This window comes from Gossypium hirsutum, chromosome A13, assembly GCF_007990345.1.
Source record: "Gossypium hirsutum isolate 1008001.06 chromosome A13, Gossypium_hirsutum_v2.1, whole genome shotgun sequence".
NCBI classification, from domain to species: domain Eukaryota; kingdom Viridiplantae; phylum Streptophyta; class Magnoliopsida; order Malvales; family Malvaceae; genus Gossypium; species Gossypium hirsutum.
Genome location: NC_053436.1, coordinates 31,538,034 through 31,559,089, shown reverse-complemented (window position 1 = coordinate 31,559,089; position 21,056 = coordinate 31,538,034). Strand labels below are relative to the sequence as shown.

At 31.8% G+C, this 21,056-nt stretch overlaps 1 protein-coding gene and 1 long non-coding RNA gene across 3 annotated transcripts; both read left to right on the top strand.

Moving 5' to 3' along the window:
- Window positions 1-14,647: 14,647 nt before the first annotated feature.
- LOC107894904 (uncharacterized) lies at window positions 14,648-15,471 on the top strand. Its single transcript, XR_001683315.2, has 2 exons — window positions 14,648-14,781; window positions 15,102-15,471. It is a non-coding gene; the product is annotated as an uncharacterized lncRNA (long non-coding RNA).
- Window positions 15,472-16,706: 1,235 nt separating this feature from the next.
- LOC107894905 (erlin-2-B) lies at window positions 16,707-20,477 on the top strand. 2 transcript variants are annotated; one of them, XM_041084858.1, is made up of 9 exons: window positions 16,707-16,928; window positions 17,433-17,553; window positions 18,448-18,515; window positions 18,596-18,655; window positions 18,882-19,040; window positions 19,135-19,281; window positions 19,744-19,958; window positions 20,061-20,169; window positions 20,264-20,477. In XM_041084858.1, the coding sequence occupies exons 1-9, from the start codon at window positions 16,815-16,817 to the stop codon at window positions 20,369-20,371; spliced, it is 1,101 nt and encodes a 366-aa protein (XP_040940792.1). In that variant the 5' UTR covers window positions 16,707-16,814; the 3' UTR covers window positions 20,372-20,477. The 2 variants fall into 2 exon arrangements, with proteins under 2 accessions (XP_040940792.1, XP_016675565.1); XM_016820076.2 differs by having other exon boundaries at window positions 20,260-20,477.
- Window positions 20,478-21,056: the final 579 nt, after the last annotated feature.

Sequence of the window (21,056 nt, the reverse complement as noted above, 5' to 3'; positions counted from 1 at the left end):
CAATGTTTTCATATATGCTCTTATACCAGTGTTGATTAATTAAAATATTTTTTAAATTGTAGCATTTTGTCTAAAATTCAAAAAAGATATAATAACATTAATTGTATGTTTCCTTAGTTTGGATATATAATATTAAAATGATTTAAAAAATAAAATATAAAATCTAGTTCATAAAAGTTTCAAAAGTATTTCTACAACATGAAATGGATAAAAAATTTATAATCTAAATAAACAAAGATGATGTTATTTTTATTCCATAAATTCATAAATTTAATTGATTAAAAATATATATGAGAATGGATGTATATTAATATTGTAAATTTATATTGAGACACCATTAATTATAAAATTAAATAGATAATAATATAAATTTATATATTTTATTATTTTAATATTGTAAATTATTAAAAATGAAATAGAGACTCAACAAATTCTGTTTTTATTCAAGATTACACCATTATTTTTTCTTAGCTAAAATCTCTATAATAATATATTTATTTGTTTTAAAAAATGTCAATAGTAAGGCACATTATAACCCTAAGCGAAAATACCTGTTCAAAGTTTAGAGATAATATTATTACAGACCTCAAATATGAACTGTAAGATGAACATAAATATTACAATATATATATATGGTTTATTATATATATATGATTAATATAATTTATTATTAAAAATTAATTAAAAAAGTAGAATCACTTTAAATATAACTAAAAAGTATTTTATAATTCAAAAAACTAACCTAAAACTTAATGTTTACATATATATGTTTTATTCCTTTTTTATGTTATAAATATATATTAAAAATGGGATTCACTTAATCATATTCAAAACTTAATTTAGAGATGGGACTCAATTTTAATATAATTAAAAATAAGAAATAATTTGAAACTTAAAAAATTAACTTAAAATTTAATGTTTTCATATATGCTTGTGTTCCATTATATATATATTATATACATGATATCTATGATTTATTACATAAATAATATTTATTATGGGCAAATATATATATATATTAGTTTCATTAGCCCATTTGTTTCTGACGTCAACATATTTTTCGAGTTTATTTGTATAGTCTTTAGTGATCAAGCACTAAATATTAATAGTTAATTTTGTTTCCAGAATTGAATTAATTAAAATGTTGCAAAGTGAATCAAGATATATATATATTTCAATCAAAGTTATTAACAAAAATTGAAATGAAAATTTCAAAATATTAGCATTAACATAAATGAAAATTTCAAAATATTAGCATTAACATTGTAAGTTTTATATTAACTTTTCTTTGAGAAAGGTTGTCCTTCAAAATTGGAAGATATTAAATTAAAGACAAAAAGAATTCATTAAACTAAAATTGATAAGTGAAGTATTTTTTAATAAAATTTATATTAAAGGTAAAACATACGAAATTGGAACAGCATGGTGATTAGAGTTGGATAGATCAAATTGTTGTTGGTCATCTTCCATTGTCCAGAACATGAGTTGCCATATTCCCTTTCCTAGGTACGAGACTATACTGACATTGTTGAAAATTTTGGGCAACAAGTTTTGCATCTCTGATCTACACACTTACCATGTGTCATGCCCCTTTGTTCTAAGCTTCATAATCGTAGACAAGGAGTCTCCTTCCAGCATTATATTTGAAAAACCCAAGTTCCAAGCCAAATTAAGCACTTGCAATGCTGCAACAACCTCAATAGCAAAAGAGGTAGATATATAATTGTTGGCCAGCTCCTATTATTAGTCCCTCAAAGTTGCAAATAACTATCCCAGAAACTGATCTTTGGTTGCCCATGTAGCTTGTATCAGAATTTACTTTTACGTACTGAGATGATGGCACCACCCAAAGAGTTTGGCTTCGACAATCAAAAACCGTTGTTCCTTTTGGACCCGATTCCAGTCTTGACACTATCCCTTAATAAAGGTATAAAATTCAACGACTAATCATCTCCTTCATTCATGTAAAAGTTTGTTTCTGTCAGACCAAAGTGCCCAGATTGATACCAGGATTACATTTTGCATTTCTGATAGGGTGAATTTTGTGACAGACCCCAGCCACTCCTGCATATCGTTCCCTGAATCATCTATTGGCCAAATCACCTCTAGTTTACTCCAAAGTTGACTTGCAACACGACAATCCTGCACAACATGTAGCAAATCCTCAAAAGCACATTGACACCTTGGGCAAACAACGTCCTATATAAGTCATATAATTAGCAAATTAAGTGTACTCGGAACAAAATTCTATAAAATCTCCACTGTGATTCGCACTTTAGCAGGCACTGTGCATTCCCACATTTGCTTATCCACCTCCCATTATTCAAAATCCTAGCGCTCCCATTATACTCACTGTTGCCAATCTCTTGCATTAGTGGCTTATACCCACTCCTAACACTATACTCCCCTGCGTCCTCCATGCCTCATACCAAAAGATCCTCATGCGGTGATCTCGAAATAGGAATACAACAAATACGATGCATCTCCTCACTACTAAAAAAGTGACTTAGCACATCCATGTTCCATGTTCGTGACTCCAATCAAGTCAGACACCCAAGACACATCACTTACCATGGTTGATTGCTCCCTGTAGGGCTTATCATGCGAGATCCATCACCATCGGTCATTCCAAATAGAAATGTTGTTGCTCGTAACAACTTGCCAACGAAGACCGGTTTCCAAAAGACCACGAGCACTCCAAATGCTACACCAATTAAGAGAAGGTTCTAAACCTAACTCAACTCTCATAAAATTTGTATTGGGATAATACTTAGTGTTCAATACTCGACTCACCAACGAGCCAGCATTATTAGCAAGCCTCCAACCTTGTTTTGCCAATAACGCAACATTAAACTTTGTCAGATCTTTGCACCATACACCCATCGCCTTTAAGCGCGTATAATTTCAATCAAGAGCTCCAATAAATTGCTGGAAAACGTTAGTGATTGTCACCGATTGGTGGTACATCAGTGATAATCACAAAGAAACAAAGCAGAGTAATAGTGTTGATAGTTATGGCATAAAAAAGAGGGGAAACGAAAGTAATCTAAAAGATGCTTTCATTAAGAGATAAAAGGAATATTTTTAAATTACACCCACAAGCTATTTATATATCAACATTTTATTCCCTAACTAATTAACTGAGTAACAGCCTTTAGTTAATTTTACAAACTAACTAATAACCAACTGTAACATCCCAAAATTGGGCCTAGTCAGAATAGTGGTTTCGAGACCACAAATTCGACATAAAAATATTTTTTTTATGATTGTTATGAGGGCTAGTATATGAAAATAAGCATGTGTTAAAGTTTCATGAAGAAATTGTAAGTATAAGGTGTCCAAATGGTAATTAGGGACCAAATTGAATAAATTGCAAAACTTGGGTTCTAGAAGTAATTTGTATGAAATTACTTTGGATTGTTAATTAGAAGGTCTCAAAGAGTAATTTTCCCAATTTCTAAGTTTATGGATAAAAATGGGTATGCATGAAAAATTTTGAAAAGTTAGTAAGGAAGGGCATTTTGGTCATTTGGCAATAAATGAAATAAAAAGGGAAAATCAAGCAAAAATTCATTCATCTTCTTCTCCATAGCTGTCAAAATTTGCATGCTCTTCATAGCTAGGGTTTTCAACATTTCAAGCTCAATAGTAAGTGCTCCCTAGCCCCGTTTTTAACGTTCTTCGTATTTTTGAGATCCTCGTAACATGCTCTCTCTACTTCTACCCATATTTCAAGCTAGGGTTCATGTCAAAAATTTACTCATGCTTGATATTTTTGTGTCTTGATGATTTATGGAGGAATATGAGAGTTTAAAGGATAGTAAACAACTATTACTAAGTGGTTTTTCATGGAAATGGCTTAAGGGACCATTTTGTAAAAGTTGTGAAAATGGGTAGAAAAATGTGAAATGAAAGAAAATGTGGGTTGCTATAAGTAAGAAGAATATTCGGCTAGGCTTGGGTAACATAGAAATTTCATGCATTTCATTATACGAGCCTTAGGACTAAATTGTAAAAGTATGAAAGGTTAGAGGCAAATTGGTCATTTTGTCTGGGGTGAGTTTTAGGCTGGAAATGAACAATGTGAGGTATTAATAATTTGTTTTTACTGATATAGACCCCGAGGAACCAATTTTGGAGGTCGGCCATGGAAAACGAACAGTTTTAGAATAACTGAAATACGAATTCAGAACGATTACCAGGTAAGTTCATATAACTCGAAGTAAACTCTTAATATACACAAAATGTATATATTTGAATGTATGATGATTTAGACATTCATTGCATGATAATCCATGAAATGTGGTAGTATAGTTTTAAAAGAGAACTGAAGTTTTTCGATTGAAATAAAAGGATATCTGATGGATTCCTCGAAATGAATTGATGGTAAAAAAGATCTAGCCCGGACGGCTGTTCCTTTAGTGATCGAGCCTCCCGAAGAATAAGTGTGCTAAAATGGATTTAGCCGAGGCGAGTAATCTGATTAGGGTCTGAATTTAGCCTGGACTGGTAATTCAGATCTAAGATCTGAGCTCATTAGAGTACATGTCATTGTAAGGGATTTAGCCTGGATTGGTAATCCCGACATTACTCTATGAGTTTATATTTTGGGGGATTTGGCCTGGGCTGGTAATCCCGCCATAAGAGCGAGGTTCACGGGAGTGCGTATTTAAAGTGATCACTCACACGATTTGACGGTAAATAAGATATCCATCAAGATTCCGAGAAGTTCATTGGGATTAAAATGAGGAATGAAAATAGAAATGCTTGAAATGATGAGCTCATCTAAGATTGATGTTTAATTGTATTGACATGAAACTAACATGATGATTAAGTGTATGTGATATGGAAATTACACTATGCATGTTGGCATGAATATCTAATATGGTTGTACGCTAAATAACCGATAAGTTTACTTTCCCGTTATTCGAACTTACTAAGCATGTTAATGCTTACCCCTCTTTCTTGTCCCTTATCTTACACAGCTCGCGGACTAGGGAAGATTGGAAGACGATTGGAGAAATCATCACACTATCTACTTGTCTTACTTTGGTTTATAGAAACTTTTATTTTGTTATAATGGCATGTATAAGATTTTTGGTTATTTTGTTATATGTATCATTTGGCTAGTCAATGTAAGGGCTTATATGATATGCTTACTCAGTTGTATATGGCCATGAGATATGGTTTATTTTGATGTAGGTTGTAAACCTACTAAATATGCATGGTTATGCTTGAATGTTTCATGTGAATGCCTATTGTGTTATACCATGAATAGGTATGTGAACAGTAACTATATCACATGGAAATGGTTTAGGTCATAATGGACATGAGTTATAAAATGTGCCAAGTACAAAAATGTGTGATTGACAAAATGGTAACCCTAAAACAAAGAGGGTAATATTATCATAGGATAAAATAAGACATGTAGTAACATGTATGACCTTGGCCAAGAAGGTTTTAAGGGCATACTTATGTCATGTTAGTTGTTTAAGGAACCTATAAGTGTGAATGGATGTTTGAGGGTGACCAAAGGCTTGGAAAAATAGCCTTTAAAATTGTCCACACGGGTAGACACACAGGCATGTGTCTAGGCCATGTGTGACACACAACCAGCCCGTTGGGTGTGTCACTCAGTCGTGTGTCCCCTGCACCTAGAATTTTTAGGTAGGTTTGTATGGTAGTAAACACACGGGTAGAGACACGGCTGTGTGTCTCAACCGTGTGGAGGACACAGCTTAACACACAAGCGTGTGCCTTGGTCGTGTGCCCCTAGATGAATGATGACGTCATAAACAGAATGTCCAGGTTTTTGGACATGAGCTATGACACGAGCATGTCTAGGCCGTGTGAGGGACATGGGCCAGAGATACGGGCGTGTACTCGGTCGTGTGAAAACCCCTGTAGGTTCGAAATGAAAAATAAATTCTAATAATTTAAAATGGGTAAGGGACAAGAGCGTGTTCCCAAACACACGAGCGTGTGCATTGCCTCCACACAGGCGTTCCATACAGGCGTGTGAGGCTTAACCCTAGGAATTTTTATAAAATTTTCTAAAGTTCTTGGTTTTGTCCCGAATCACTTTTAATGTATGATTTGGACCTCGTAGATCCATAAGGGGGACAATAAGATTTTTTTGATCGGTTTAAATTTTGAAATGAAATTTTATAGCCCGTATTTTCTGGAAGTGTCCCGTTTGTGTATGGTAATGCCTCGTACCTTTTCCCAGTATCGGGTAAGGGTAAGAGGTGTTACACCAACACCAGTCTTTCAACACTCCCCCTAAGTTGGAGGGTGATAAAAACCCTTAACCCCCAACTTGGATATCAAATACGCATGTTATTGGACTCCAAGTGCCTTTGTCATCACATCTGCAAGCTGCTCATCAGTACGCACATGTTGTGTCTGAATTAACCGTTCTCGTGTTTTTTCTCTAACAAAATGGAAATCGATTTCAATATGTTTAGTTCGCTCATAGAATACTAGATTTGCTGCAATTTGAAGTGCTGCTTGGCTATCAGAAAACAACAAGGCTGAATCAAATTGATCAAAACATATATCTTTTAATAGACTACTTAACCATATTATTTCAGCAACTGTTGATGTCATACTCCTATACTCAACTTCAGCTGATGAACGTGAAACCGTGCTTTGCTTCTTTGACTTCCAAGAAATAAGGGAATTTCCAAGTTTAATACAAAAACTAGTGATTGATCTTCTAGTCATAGGACATGCAACCCAATCAGAATCACAGTAAGCAACAAGTTGCGCTTTGTTTTCAGCAGCCAAAAAAACCCCTTGCCTTGGACTCATCTTTATGTACTGAACAATTCAAAGTGCTGCTTCATAGTGAGATTTCTTTGGTTTTTGCATAAATTGGCTTAAGTGTTGAACTGCATATGATATATCTAGCCGTGTATTTGTTAATTACAACAATCGACTTATAAGTCTTTGATATGCTGACACATCTAGCAGCAACTCATCATTACAGCCTCTTAAATGCACAAGATCATCATATTCAGCTGTGGTAAACCTCTTATTTTGCTCAAGTGGTGTGTTGGCTAGCTGGGCTTCACTGAACCAAACGTCCAATATCAATTCCAATGCATACTTCCTCTAACTTAAAACGATGCCCTTATTTGATCGTGCTATCTCAATGCTAAGGAAATATTTCAGTTCTCCTAAATCTTTCATTTTAAAACTCCTATGAAGAACCTTTTTTAACCCATCAATCATCCTAATGTCATTTCTGGTAATCAGCAAGTCATCTACATAAACAAGTAACACAACAATCTTATCACCTTGTTTTTTGTGAACAAAGAATAATCATGTTTGCTCTGAACATATCCACCATGTAAGAGAGCCTCAATCAACTTCAAATTCCATTGTCGAGAAGCTTGTTTCAAACCATTAAGGGACTTGAGTAAATGACAAACCTTATGCTGCCCTTGTTTACAAAAACCCTCCAAAAGGTCCATGTAAACCTCTTAATACAAATCACCCTGAAGAAATGCATTATACACATCCATTTGAAAAAGCGGCCAATCATTCATAGCAGCAACACTAATAATAATACAAACAGTAACTTGTTTTGCGACTGGAGAAAAAGTCTCTTGAAAATCCACTCCTACTTGCTGTCGATAACCTTTACCGACAACTCGTGCCTTGAACCGCTAAATGGAACCCTCATATTTATATTTCACCTTATAAACCCATTTACAACCAATGGGAATCTTACCATGAGGCAATGTCACCACCTCCCACGTGCCATTCTCTTCCAAAGCTCGAATTTCCTGTTTCATAGCATCAATCCATCTTGAATCTAGAATATCCTCTTGATAAGTTTAGGGTTCAGTAATAGTAGAAATATTAGCAGCAAAAAAATAAGAAGGATATGGTAAATGAGAAGAAGAATAAAATCGAGTGTCTCAAGTGAAGGAGCAGAGGATTGGTTAGAAAAAACATAGTCTTGCATCTATTTTGGTTGTTTAGGAAAACGCGAAGTGCGACGTAAGGGTGGTATAAGTGATGGAGGAACAACAGGTGAATCGGGGGATGAAATAGGAAGAACGAATAATGAATCAGATGGTGAAGCTATGATATTAGGGAGATGGGAAAAAGAATTATTAGAGTCAAGAAAAGTGGTACTATCAGACGTAATGAAAAAAAGGAGATTGAACAGGAAATTTAAAAGGAAAAATATTTTTATGAAAAATGACATCCCGATTAACAAAAAATGTTTTCGTGTAGAGGTTGAATAAAATATAGCCTTTTTGGACAGTAGAATACCCCATGAAAATAGATGGTATTGCTTTTGGTGAAAATTTATCACGATAATGAGGCGTGGTGGCGTAGCAAAGACAACCAAAAACCTTTAAACAAGAAAGATCAGGTAATTTCTTATAGAAAACCTTAAAAGGACTTTTCCAATCTAAAAGAAGAGTCAGTAAACGATTAATAATAAAACAGGCTGCTAAGACACACTCTCCCTAAAATTTGCTAAGCATATAAGATTGAAATTTTAAAGAGCGGGCTACCTCAAGTAAATGTCGATGTTTATGTTCAACTACCCATTTTGTTGTAGAGTGTAAGTACAAGAACTTTGGTGTATAATTCCTATGGTATGAAAAAATTTAGTACATGCAGTGTTAAAAAATTCACTTCCATTATCACTCCATATAGTTTGAACAGTAGCAGAAAATTGATTTTTTATCATGAGAAAAAATTGTTTGAGCTGTACTAGAGCATCACTATTTAAACACAAAAGATACACCCAAGTCAAACAAGTAAAATCATCTACTAGTCAAGAAATATCTATGCCCATTATGGGTTGAAACTCTATATGGACCTCACAAATCTAAATGAATAAAAGAAAACGCTGCCACAGCCTGAGTTTTACTTATTGGAAATGGCAGTCTAGTTTGTTTTGCTAGAGGACATATAGAACATTGTTGTATAGAAGTACTATTGGAAAAAATACATGGTTACAAAGGCATCTTATTCAACCTCGAAATAGAAGCATGACCAAGTTGGGAATGCTAGAGTAAAGATGAATCAGTAGTGGCAGTTGTATGAAATGATATGTTACCCACGATTGATGCAGATTTTGGTGACAGAATTAAAGTTGAATTTGGGGAAAAATAGTTTGAGAAGGATGAAGGATATACAAACCATCTTGTTTTCTACCAATCCCTTTCATCTTTCCACTTCAGAGATCCTGAAATATATAGAAATGGGGATAAAATGAAATGAAACAATGCAAGTGTTTAGTAAGCTTAGAAATGGAAAGCAAATTATAACGAAAATATGTTTTATATAACACATTGGCTAATTTAATATCAGGAGAAACAGTGCAAGAACTAGTATGTGTGATTGACGAGGATGAACCAGTAGGTAACCGAACACAAGATGAATAAGATGCACATGAAACAACAGATTCTAAACAGTGAAAGTTAGATAACTTGTGGTTAGTAGCGCCAGTGTTCAATAACAATTCACAAGGTAAGACCATACCTACCAAACTAGCCTCAGCTAAGCTTATAGCTGGTGTTACAGAAGACTCTTTGTTCAACAAGCTTAATACTTGTTGATATTGAGTTTGTGTGAAGACAAAAGCTTAAGGAGTATGAGATGGATCAACATTAGCCATCGTATCCACCGTGTCAGTTGCAATCACATTATTCACCACTGAGTTAGTGGAATTGGTAGTCTTCCTTTTTGTGAACTTAAAATCAAGAGGATATCCAATTGTCCTGTAACAATTTTCTCTTTTGTGTCCATTGATTTTGCAATGGTCACAGACACCATTAAATCGTTTCTTTTGAGCTACATTAGCCGAAAAAACCGATGTTGGCTCGAAAGCAACCAACCCTGAAGCATGAAATCGTTGAGATTCTTTTTGCATCAACATGGAATAGGCCTAATTAACAGTGGGCAGCGAGGTCATTAACAGAATCTTACTACGAATAGCACCATAAGTTTCATTCAGACCCATTAAAAATTGGAACAAACATTGCTGAACAATATGGTCAGCATTTTACTTTGAGTGTTCACAACAACCACAAGAAGTAAATGCAACAAGCACATCATACTCATCCTACAACAGGCGCATTTTGGTGAAATATAAAGACACTGATATAGTCCCCTGACAATGATAAGCAATCTCACAATGTAAAAAGAGAATTCGAGAACCATCAACTTTGTTAAAACGTTCACCAAGATTTGTACAAACTATTGCAGCACTAGAAGCAAAGACTATTCTAGCCGAAAGCTCATTGCTAACAGTGTTTAAAATCCATGACAACACTAGAGCATTGCATCTATCCCATTGCAGATACAAATCGATTGGCACCGATTCTTTAGAACAAGAACAATCAACAAAACCCAATTTATTCTTTGCCAATAGTGCTATTTGCATAGCACGACTTCAAACAGTAAAATTTTCAGGCCCAGTAAGTTGATAAGAAACTAATTGTGTACTTATAGTATCAAACAGATGCAAATACAATGGATGGTTGAAATTGACAACATAATTCGAAGGAGTCACCATTCTAACCAATCAACAATCAGCAACAACCACACTTGTGCCACAAAAGTTACTAATTGGTGAACAATCAAACAAAAGAAATTTACAGAATAGAAAAGTTGCGTCTATAAAGGAAAAGTCAAACAGAGAATAGACTCAAGACATCCAAAAAAGAAACAACCGGCGGTGGCTCTGATACCATGTTGGAAAACATCAGTGACTATCGTCAGTTGGTGATATGTCGATGATAATCACAAAGAAACAAAGTAGAGTAATAACGTCGACAGTTACGGTATGAAAAAGAGGGGAAATGAAAGTAATCTGAAAGATGCTTTCATTAAGAGATAAAAGGAATATTTTTAAATTACATCCACAACCTATTTATATATCAACATTTTATTCCCTAACTAATTAAGTAACAACCTTTAGTTAAATTTACAAACTAACCAGTAACCAACACCAGCCTTTCACATAAATCCCTCTTTTATCATAAGATTTTTTGCCACCAAAACTTGCTAATTATCGACTTTAACTCTCCACAAAAAGATTTCAACATCGTATAAAGAGGTATGGCTTGAAGCATCGATTTAGTGAAGGCCTCCCTACCTCCTAGGGAAAGCAACTTAGAACTCCAAGTACCCACCTTTTTAAAAAGTTGGTTCTTCAAGTTCTGAAACGTAGCCCTCTTCCTACAAAACACTATTGTAGGGAGTCCCAAATAACGTTCTGGACTATTCAAACTTCAAATCCTCAAAATATTAAAACCCATTTCTCAAAATATTACCACGACCCACTATAGAAGATTTATTGAAATTAAAACATTGCTCGGACACCTCCAAGAATTCGTCAATGATTCTTTTGATAGCCAAAGCTCCTTTGCTGGTGGCATTTCCAAATATGATACTATAAATAGATGGATAATACTTGGCTCATGACGGCACAACTTTATACCAAAAACTGACCTTCCTTACTAATCATCTTGAGTAGTGTCGAAAAACCCTCGAAATAGATAAGGACTCAACAGGTCACCCTGATGCAAACCTCTCGCTAGAATAATATTCTCCCTCGTTGCCCCATTAATGACAACTGAATAAGAGATTATACTGATGCAATGACTTAAAAAGTATCATGGAAGCCCTTGTAGTAAGAGTACGAATGACTTAAAAGTACCACAGCGGCCTTTGTACTAAGAGTCGAATTACATTTTGCCTCATCTACTCAAAATCTAGGTAAATTAATCCTTATACATTAAATCATAGAGTAACTTGATGTTTCTATTAAAAATTCATCTATTTTTACTATTAAAATTTTATCTTTGTACGTCAAAATAAGGTACATGTTTTCTAGTCATTTTATCAACCATTCTATTTCTAACAGTAGAAATGGATAGCATTTTTAACAAAAACAACTAGTTTGCTATTTGATTTAACGTATGTAGACTAAATTGCTCATTTTTTTAGTAAAAATCGCAAAATATAATCTGACTCTTAATGTATGGGCCTCCATGATATTTTTACCACAAAAAAGGGTTGATAAGTTAATTGAGGTGATGCATATCAAACACATTTTGTTGATGAAGGAGAAAATTATTAGAAAATATTGTTAGTTTTATTTATTTATCATGAAATTGTTACTTTTACTTTTAAATTAGCTCAAATCTTGCTTCCAAAGCATAAAAGAAAATAATGTTGAAAATATATTACTGAAAAACAAAACCATTAGTGCTAATAGGAACCTAAATTGAATGTAAATAAAATAGTAATCACTGTGTCGTGGAAGAACAATCTGCCTTAGAAGCAAATTCTCCCTGATCAGTGTAATCGTGTAGTGGACATTGTCTCCCAAGGTTAACATAGTACTTCAATATTTGTACACCAGAATAAAGAAGGTGAAACACAATTGGCATTGCTTTTCTTGATAGGAATGGAAACCAAAAAAACAAAAACATTTGGTCGAAAATCTGATCAGAAAATAAACTGGAAAAAAACTGGTAAAACCATTGTCGTAACCATTTTTTGGAAAAACGGGAATCGACTTGGATTTTTGGAAATGAAAACGAAAAAACGGGAGTCGCCACCAATCCTTTTTTATGAGGTGTGATCGGGTCACCTTAAATTAATCATTTTAATAAAAGTTAAGATTTACTAAAACGATAACTTTTTTTGGTCTACGAAAATCAGAAAATGAGTTCAGGAGTCGGTTACGTATGAGGAAGGGTTAGCACCCTCGATACGCCAAAAAATTAGTACCTAATTGATTAATTAGTGTCTTAGTGTCGAAAATTTGAAAACTTGAAAGAATTTAAAATTCGACCCCTCTTTGTATTAATGCTGATTTAAAAATAATCGTATAAATTAAAATGGATGTTAGGACTCTCTTATCTCGAAGTAATGAAATGTCACGCCCAGTAAGTTAGGACACGACATCTCGAACTTTGAGACTGAGCTTGCCTTTTATTTAAAATTAATGTATTTAAACTTCTTTTAAAAGGATATTTGGTTAATTAGGGTAAACGAGGAAGATCGAAACCCAGTAAGTTAGGGCACGATTGTCTCGAATTACCAGATACGAAATATTACTTTTTACGAAAGAATTATTTTGAGGTGATGAACGAAAAATGTGATGTAAAATATAAAAGCAAATTTAACACGTATATTAACATGATGATAGGTGCTATAACATCAAACGCAATAGTATGAGCAAAAAGATGAAATAAGAGCAAGGCTAAAAAACAAATACGTAGGAAAAATGAAATAAGCAAATACTTAAATAAATGAGCAATTATCAAACATGACAGGATAAAAGTGGCAACGATAATGAAAATGATAATGATAGCAAAAACATAAATAATAATAGTATAAAACGATACGTAAATATACATAAATGTATTAATACATACGTAATAATAGAAATAAAATATATATGTAGTAGTAAAAAATATATACATAATATACATATATATATAAATTATGATATCAAAAATGTATTTACACGAGATATATATATGAAACAAGTGCGTAATAGTTATAAAAATATACATAATAGAATGTATGGATAATATGATATTTACAATATATATGTACATAATATGTGTAAAAATGTAATGACAAGCATAATATGATATCAATATACACGTGCATAATATGGAATATTATATATTAAAAGGATGTATATATGGCATACGAATGCACTAATCAAAATAATAATGTCAAAAAAAGAACTAATAATAATATATAAATATATGCGTATATAATGAAAATACATACTACTATATAATAATAATAATATAGAAATACAAAAAGCAAGTATAATAATAATAATAATGAAAATATTAAATTAAAGTAATAAACAAATAATGCTATATACAAATATATATATATATAAAAGCATACATTAATATATAATAACAATAGTAATAATAAATATAATGTCGAAATGCAAAGAGCAAATAAAATGTAATGGAAATATTAAAGTAAAGTAATTAATATAGTGCTATATAAAAATGTATATACATACATATGTAAATAAACATACATTAATATGTATTAATATGAATAATAGTAATATTAATGGATAAAGAAAACGGAATAATAATGGTACAATAAAAAATAATGATAATATGTTACTAAATATAATAGTAATAGTAATAATAATAATAGTAAATATAATAATAAATAATGTTATAAGTAAAAATAAGGTAGAAATAATATAGAAATCAAATTAAATCTAAAAAAGGGACCAAATTTGAAACAAAAACAAAGTTTTGGGGCCAATTTGAAAGGAAATATAAAGAGAGGACCCATTTGAATATGCGCGCAACCTCGGAGGGCCAAAAGGGAAATTTCCCCGAGTCCTTAAAACGGCGTCGCTGAAGGGAGGACCAAATCACAAAGTGCGATAAACTTCAGGGCTAATTTAAAAGAAATGAAAACTTGATTGCAAAATGTATAAAAAGCGGAAGGACCGCGCGCGAAATTAACCCATTATATAAAAACACGCGGATCCTCAGGCGTCGGGTCGGGTTGCGCGCGGGTCACGTGAAACGGCGTCGTTTTGGCGCCATGAGTTAAGTCCCAAAACGGCGCCGTATTGTGCCCCTATATAAGCCCAAAATCTTTTAAAAAAAAAATCAGTTTTCTTCTTTAAAAAAAAAAAAAAAAGTTCTCAATTCTCTCTCAGCCCTGGGTCTCCACTGCCGGACCAGCCACCGGCCGCCACGTCGGCACCGTCGAACGGTGGCCGGAATTTAAAAAAAGGTAATTTTTTTATTTATTTTTATATTTTTTTATGTTTATGATATATATATGTATGTGAATAAATAGGTTAAAAAAGAAAGAAAATAATGATGGTAATCGAATGAAATCACCTTGGATTATTAGGTTTCGATTCTTTGCTTGGACTGTTTTTTTGCCTTTTGATATTACTGTGGTCTCTGTTCTTGCTATTGTTTAAAATCAAAAATTGCTTTTTATTTTTCACCAAAAAAATCCCCATGTACAATGGTTATTGTTTGGCTCTTTATAGCCCTATTTCTCTACAACTTGCTTCTCAATTAATTACTCTGTTCTTCTTGCAGGTAAACGGGCAGTGAGGGGACAGTGGCGGTGGACATGACCCTTGGCGGTGGCCAGGCTGCGGTGCAGAGGTGTCAAAAGGCTAGGGTTTTCTTTCTGATTTTAAGTTGTATTTGGGCTTGTAGTTTTAGTGGATATTGGGCTCGTTTGGGGTTTGGGTAGGTTTTGTTAGGTTTTAGGCTTAGTGGGTTTAGGGGTTTTGGGCCCAAAATTGGGCTTGTACAACCATACTAAGTTCAATTCTCAGGAAAGATTAGAAACGTCACAGATGGTCCCGCTTAAAACCTAATCTCCTAGACAAAATTTCCTTCTCGTGTAATTTCACAAAACACGAAAATTTATAGAATAGAAAGATGAGAGTTGTTTTTCTCACTGTTTTTCTCTTATTCTGTTCTGTGAAAATTAAGGAAAATAACCTCCTATTTATATGGTTTTTTGAAGGGTAAAATGATAAAATAGCATTGTCATTTTTCAAAAATAACAGAGAATTTTCTTCAACCAAAAATATTTTAAAAATATTTTCTACAACCGTTAAAATATTTTTTACAACTGAAAATATTCTTTTAAATTACCAACAAATAAAATTTAGAATGTAAGTTGCAATATTGCTTTTATTCTTTCTTAATGTAAATAAAAAGGATATTGATAATCTTTTTATTTAAACATATCTATAAATTTATGACTTAAAAATGACTAATTTTAACCCAAAGTCTAAATTATTTTAGTTGTGGATATAATTTTCACCTATTTTTAATATAAAAATAATAATAAAAGTAAAAGGGGCAATTTCCTTGAATTGCATTATCCATTGATTTATATTTCTAGCAAATTCTTGGTCTTATTTTTTTTTTTCTTTCTCTTAAGTGAAAATTAAAACTTCAAGTCAACAAACAAACAAGTCGACTATTGTTTTTTCTTCTTTTCGTTTTCTTTTTTTCTAAAATGCTATTTCTATGCAGCGAACGTGCAATTTCTTAGATTTAGGGTTAGTAGATGCATCTTATTTTAATTTAAGCATAATATCAAATTTAACTTAATATTTATTATTTTATTAGTTTATTCCTAATTCTCTTTTTATCACTTTGATCTTTAATCTTTTTTAAATAATAATATTGATTAAACTATTAGAAGTTAATGGTATTGACAGTGACAGCCCAACCCAAGTGGTAATCTTCATGTATCTCATAAAAATCCAAAAAGGTATTCACATAAAAAAATAATGTGCAAAAGGAATACCATGCAGATTGTCACGTCAATATTGTTCAAATTTTAACAGTTTAATAAGTTTTTTCGTAAAAGACAATTTGATTGAACTTTAAAAGTTGAAGATCAAGTCTTGACTTGAATGAAATAATGGTTAAAACTCTTGTTAAACATCGGTTTGACACGGGTTCAAACTGTGTTACTCTCATCTCCTAACTCTGATACTATATATAAAAAGAATTGAGGATGAAAGTAAAAAACGAATTAAAACAAAAATATTAATATATATATTAAGGTTAAATTTATCATAATAATAAATATATTTGCCAAGTTAATTAGGTGAAGAACTTTCCTATAAATTTAATTGAAAATGAATCAAAATTATATCAAATTTGTCGCCGCCATTAATCCAATGCTCTTTAAAGCTTCGAGTCTAAATCTTTGTGCTCAAGATTTCGCAGCTTCCCCTAAAGAAAAATAGAGAAAACAAAATACTGCTATGTTCAACAGCCATGGATCCTCCACAAGATAGTGCAGCACCACCGTCTCCCCCGGCTCAAAGCGGCGGTTCTTTCGGAATCCCCGCAATGCTTGTCTTTGCTTCCATAGTTATCATCGCCTCCCCGGTAAGTGCCTTCATTCTTCGTTTTCACACGTAAATGCTAAGGAATTGCAACATAATCTGAACATATATCTAATATGGGTTGGGTTTAGAATGGTATTGAAAAGAAAAAATTCAATTACTATACGATATTTTGATTTTTTTTCAAAAATTAAATTGTAATCGAAGATAAAAGAACCAAATTAAATTTATTGGCTCGGATCGGTTCAATTTATTAGTTTTTATATTTTCTTTAAAAAAAATATTTTATATAGTAGTTTAATTTTGTTTTCACTAATTTCAATATTAATTATTTGTTTTTATATTATAAAAAAATAATTATAAATAGAATTTGATTTGATTTCCTCCTCACCATCCTAAATATCCTTATCAACAAAATTTATTGATAATTGAGTCACTATGAGTATGGTTTAGTTTTTATTTTTTTTGTATTAATACGTTTGCATGATTCTTTGTTAAAATTTAAAACCCTAATTTTAGCACCCAAATTCATGATTGGAATTTTCAGGCAATGGTGCCATCATGTTGGTATACTAGAAACAGCTTATCCATTTTGCATCAAGTCCCTGAAGGCCATGTTGGTGTTTATTGGAAGGGTGGGGCTCTTCTAAAAACAATAACCGAGCCAGGTTAGTACCTGCACTTTAATTTGTCACATTATAATTTTTTTTTATTAATATGGACCATCAGTCTAAATTATTAACATAACAAATAATTAGTATTAATATTAGGAATTTTATTACATAAAATTATTTCTAACACTAATTTAATCAATAATATTATTCATATATACATAAATATATACAAATTTAGAATATAAATATACTTATAAAAATTTCAAATGAAAATTAAAAATTATTTTAGTTCAAATGGTAAATGAAAAAATTTTATATGTATGGTGTTCTAGGTTTAAATCTCATTATGAATTTTTTTATTGATTTATAAAAATATAAAAGACAACTAACTTACTTTGTAAATAATTTTTTTTTATAATTTTTTAACTGAGTTAAAATATGATTGATGGTGACACTAAATGAGTAATAAGAAAAATAGCATAGGATGAAAGCAGTTTAAGAATAATTGTGGTTACCGGACCATATTAGGCTTTTTTTCTAAAACAAAATCGAATTGAACAACATTTCGAAGATAGCCAAATAGAATTTCTCTGGTTGGGATTCATAGGTTATTGAATATTTTCAAAAATATCTTTTGTAATTTAATATTATTTTACTAATATTTTTATAGTATAAAAAAAATTCAGTTCTAATAATTATCATTTTTAACTTGTGAGCTGAAAACTGAATCCAATACCTTTTAAGTTATAATCAAACAGAATTAAATAACATCAAATTGAACAATAGGATTAGAATCAATTTTCAATTATCTCCAATTATTTACTCAACTCTAATTAAATATATTGAAATAAGAGGACTAGAAAATGAAAATAAGAAACTAAATTTAATCATAATAAACATATATAGTCTATAGTCTAAAGGTTTATTTTATCTTTACCATATGATCAGGTTTCCATTTGAAGATGCCTCTTGTAACCCAGTATGAGCCTGTTCTAGTTACTCTTCAGACAGATCAGGTATTTGTTTTGGCCCAAATTATGAAGAAATTATTATTATTTTGGCTTTCATTATTTTATTTTTTTTGAAATTATTGCAGGTGAGGAATATTCCATGTGGTACTAAAGGGGGGGTAATGATTAACTTTGAAAAGATAGAGGTAGGGCTTTAAAACTATTTTAAATTACCTTTTTATTTGATTAACTGTTGTATCAAATAGTAAAGATTTAGGTGTTCTATCGAATTTAAGTATTGTGGATAGAGAGAATGATGTTAAAAGAATTTTACTTCTTTAATTTAGTAGTCTAATCCAAATTTATTCTAAATTTAATTGAAATTTAATGTAATTATTGAATATTAGAATATCTCTTATTCAAATAAATCAGGTTGTGAATAAGCTTAAAAAAGAGTATGTGTATGAGACATTGCTGAACTATGGTGTTAATTACGATAACACGTGGATATATGATAAGATTCATCATGAGATCAATCAATTCTGCAGCTCTCACTCTCTTCAGCAAGTATACATTGATGTTTTTGATCAGGTATATAGGAGAAAGGATGAATATTATAAATAAAATGTATTTCACTTATAATATATAATTAATCATAAGTTTTCTTTTTCTTTTAATGTTTTAGATTGATGAAAAGATGAAAGATGCACTTCAATGTGGTTGCACAAAGTACGCACCAGGAATTGAAATTCTTAGTGTAAGGGTTACAAAGCCCATTATACCTGAAAGAATTAGAAGAAATTATGAACAAATGGAAGAAGAACGCACCAAGGTTTCCATCACTTCCTAATCTTCCATCCCCACATAATTTTAGGTCAAATTATGATTTCCGTCCCTAAATTGTACCTAATTTTAGGATTTAATATTTTAATACGACACTATTTTATTTTTTTTATTTTTTTAGATTTTATGTATTAATCCAAATTACTAAAACCATTAAAGAATTCTGCTAGTGCTTATCTAATTTTTTTTAAATAAAAATTAAAAATTAGTGAAAAATATTTATTTTTGATAGTCATAATTTCACTTTTTAAATCGGAATTTCAAGTTTTGATTTGGAGTAAAGAATAACATTAATAATGATAGAATGATTAAATTATATTAAATTAAAGTATAGGGATTAGGGACTAAATTCCTAAGTTTAGTATAATTTGCAACTAAAACCATAATTTAATTCATAATTTTATGATTTATATATATATATGTATCAATCTATAATGGTATTGGAGTCCAGGTTTTAATTTCAATTGAGAGGCAAAAAGTAGTTGAGAAAGAATCAGAAACCCAGAAAAAAATGGCCATTCATGAAGCTGAAAAAACAGCCACTGTTAGCAACATCCTAAGGGAACAAAAGCTAAAGGAGAAGGAAAATGCCATGGAACTGCAGGAGATTGAGAACCAAATGTTCATTGCTCATCAAAAATGTCTAGCAGATGCTGATTTTTATAGGTAATTAAATCATCTTTCCTACTCTATGTATGTGTGTGTGTGTGTGCGTTGTCTAATCATCTTTCCTACTCTATGTATGCTGTTTCTGCCCCTTCCCTTTAGTGCAATGAAAGAAGCTGAAGCAAACAAGATGAAGCTGACCCCTGAATTTCTTGAGCTCAAGTTTATAGAGGCCATCGCTAATAACACCAAAATTTTCTTTGGTCATAAGGTAGTCTACTCTCTTTTTTAGCTTTATATTGACCCTGCCTCATACATCTACTTATACATATGCTGATGTGCATATGCATATGCATGCTAGGCAGGTACCCGATATGGTTTTGGATCAAAGGCTACTAGTGGGTAACTTCCTTGAGAATGTGTCGCAACTGGTGCATGGTGAGAGGCAAATGAAATCAGATGATAATGCTTAAATGAAATGGTCAATGTATACTATATACATGCATATATAAATAGAAAGTTTAATCCATTATTACAGGCTACTGTTTTGGCTAATAATCTTCCTTTGGCTGGTTTCTAATATATATACTACAGCAATTTGATGTTTCAAGATAAGGAAATATTCTTATATGGCATACCTAATAATTTTTCATTTTTCAGTATATAAAATAATAAAGGATTTAGAATCAATTAATTTAAAAGAACAAAATCTCCATCATGCATTAATTATCTAATAGAGATATCTTTTAATAATGTTATGATTTCTTTCTTTTCCTAAAAAAAATTATGGACATTGAACACTCCATAATAGACTTGATCATCAAGTCCGAGTTATAAGGTGCTACAATTTTTGTCGAAGTAACTATGATCAAATCACAGTTCAAAATATAATTTAATTATTTCAATATAAGTTAAATAGGTATATAACACGATTCGTATTCATTTTCGGGTCTTATACGAGCTTACAAAGGCTCTTTTGTTAACCCGAGGTTGAAATAGAAATAGATTGTAAGGATTCTAAAATTTTGGGTTGACGTTGTGATGCTAGGGGTTCCTTGTCACGATGCAACTCTTTGTTTGGTGCTCGTCGCGACCTTGAAGCAATGACGTCACCACATGGACTTTGCTTTGTTTCTCGTCTCAACATCAGAGGTTCAT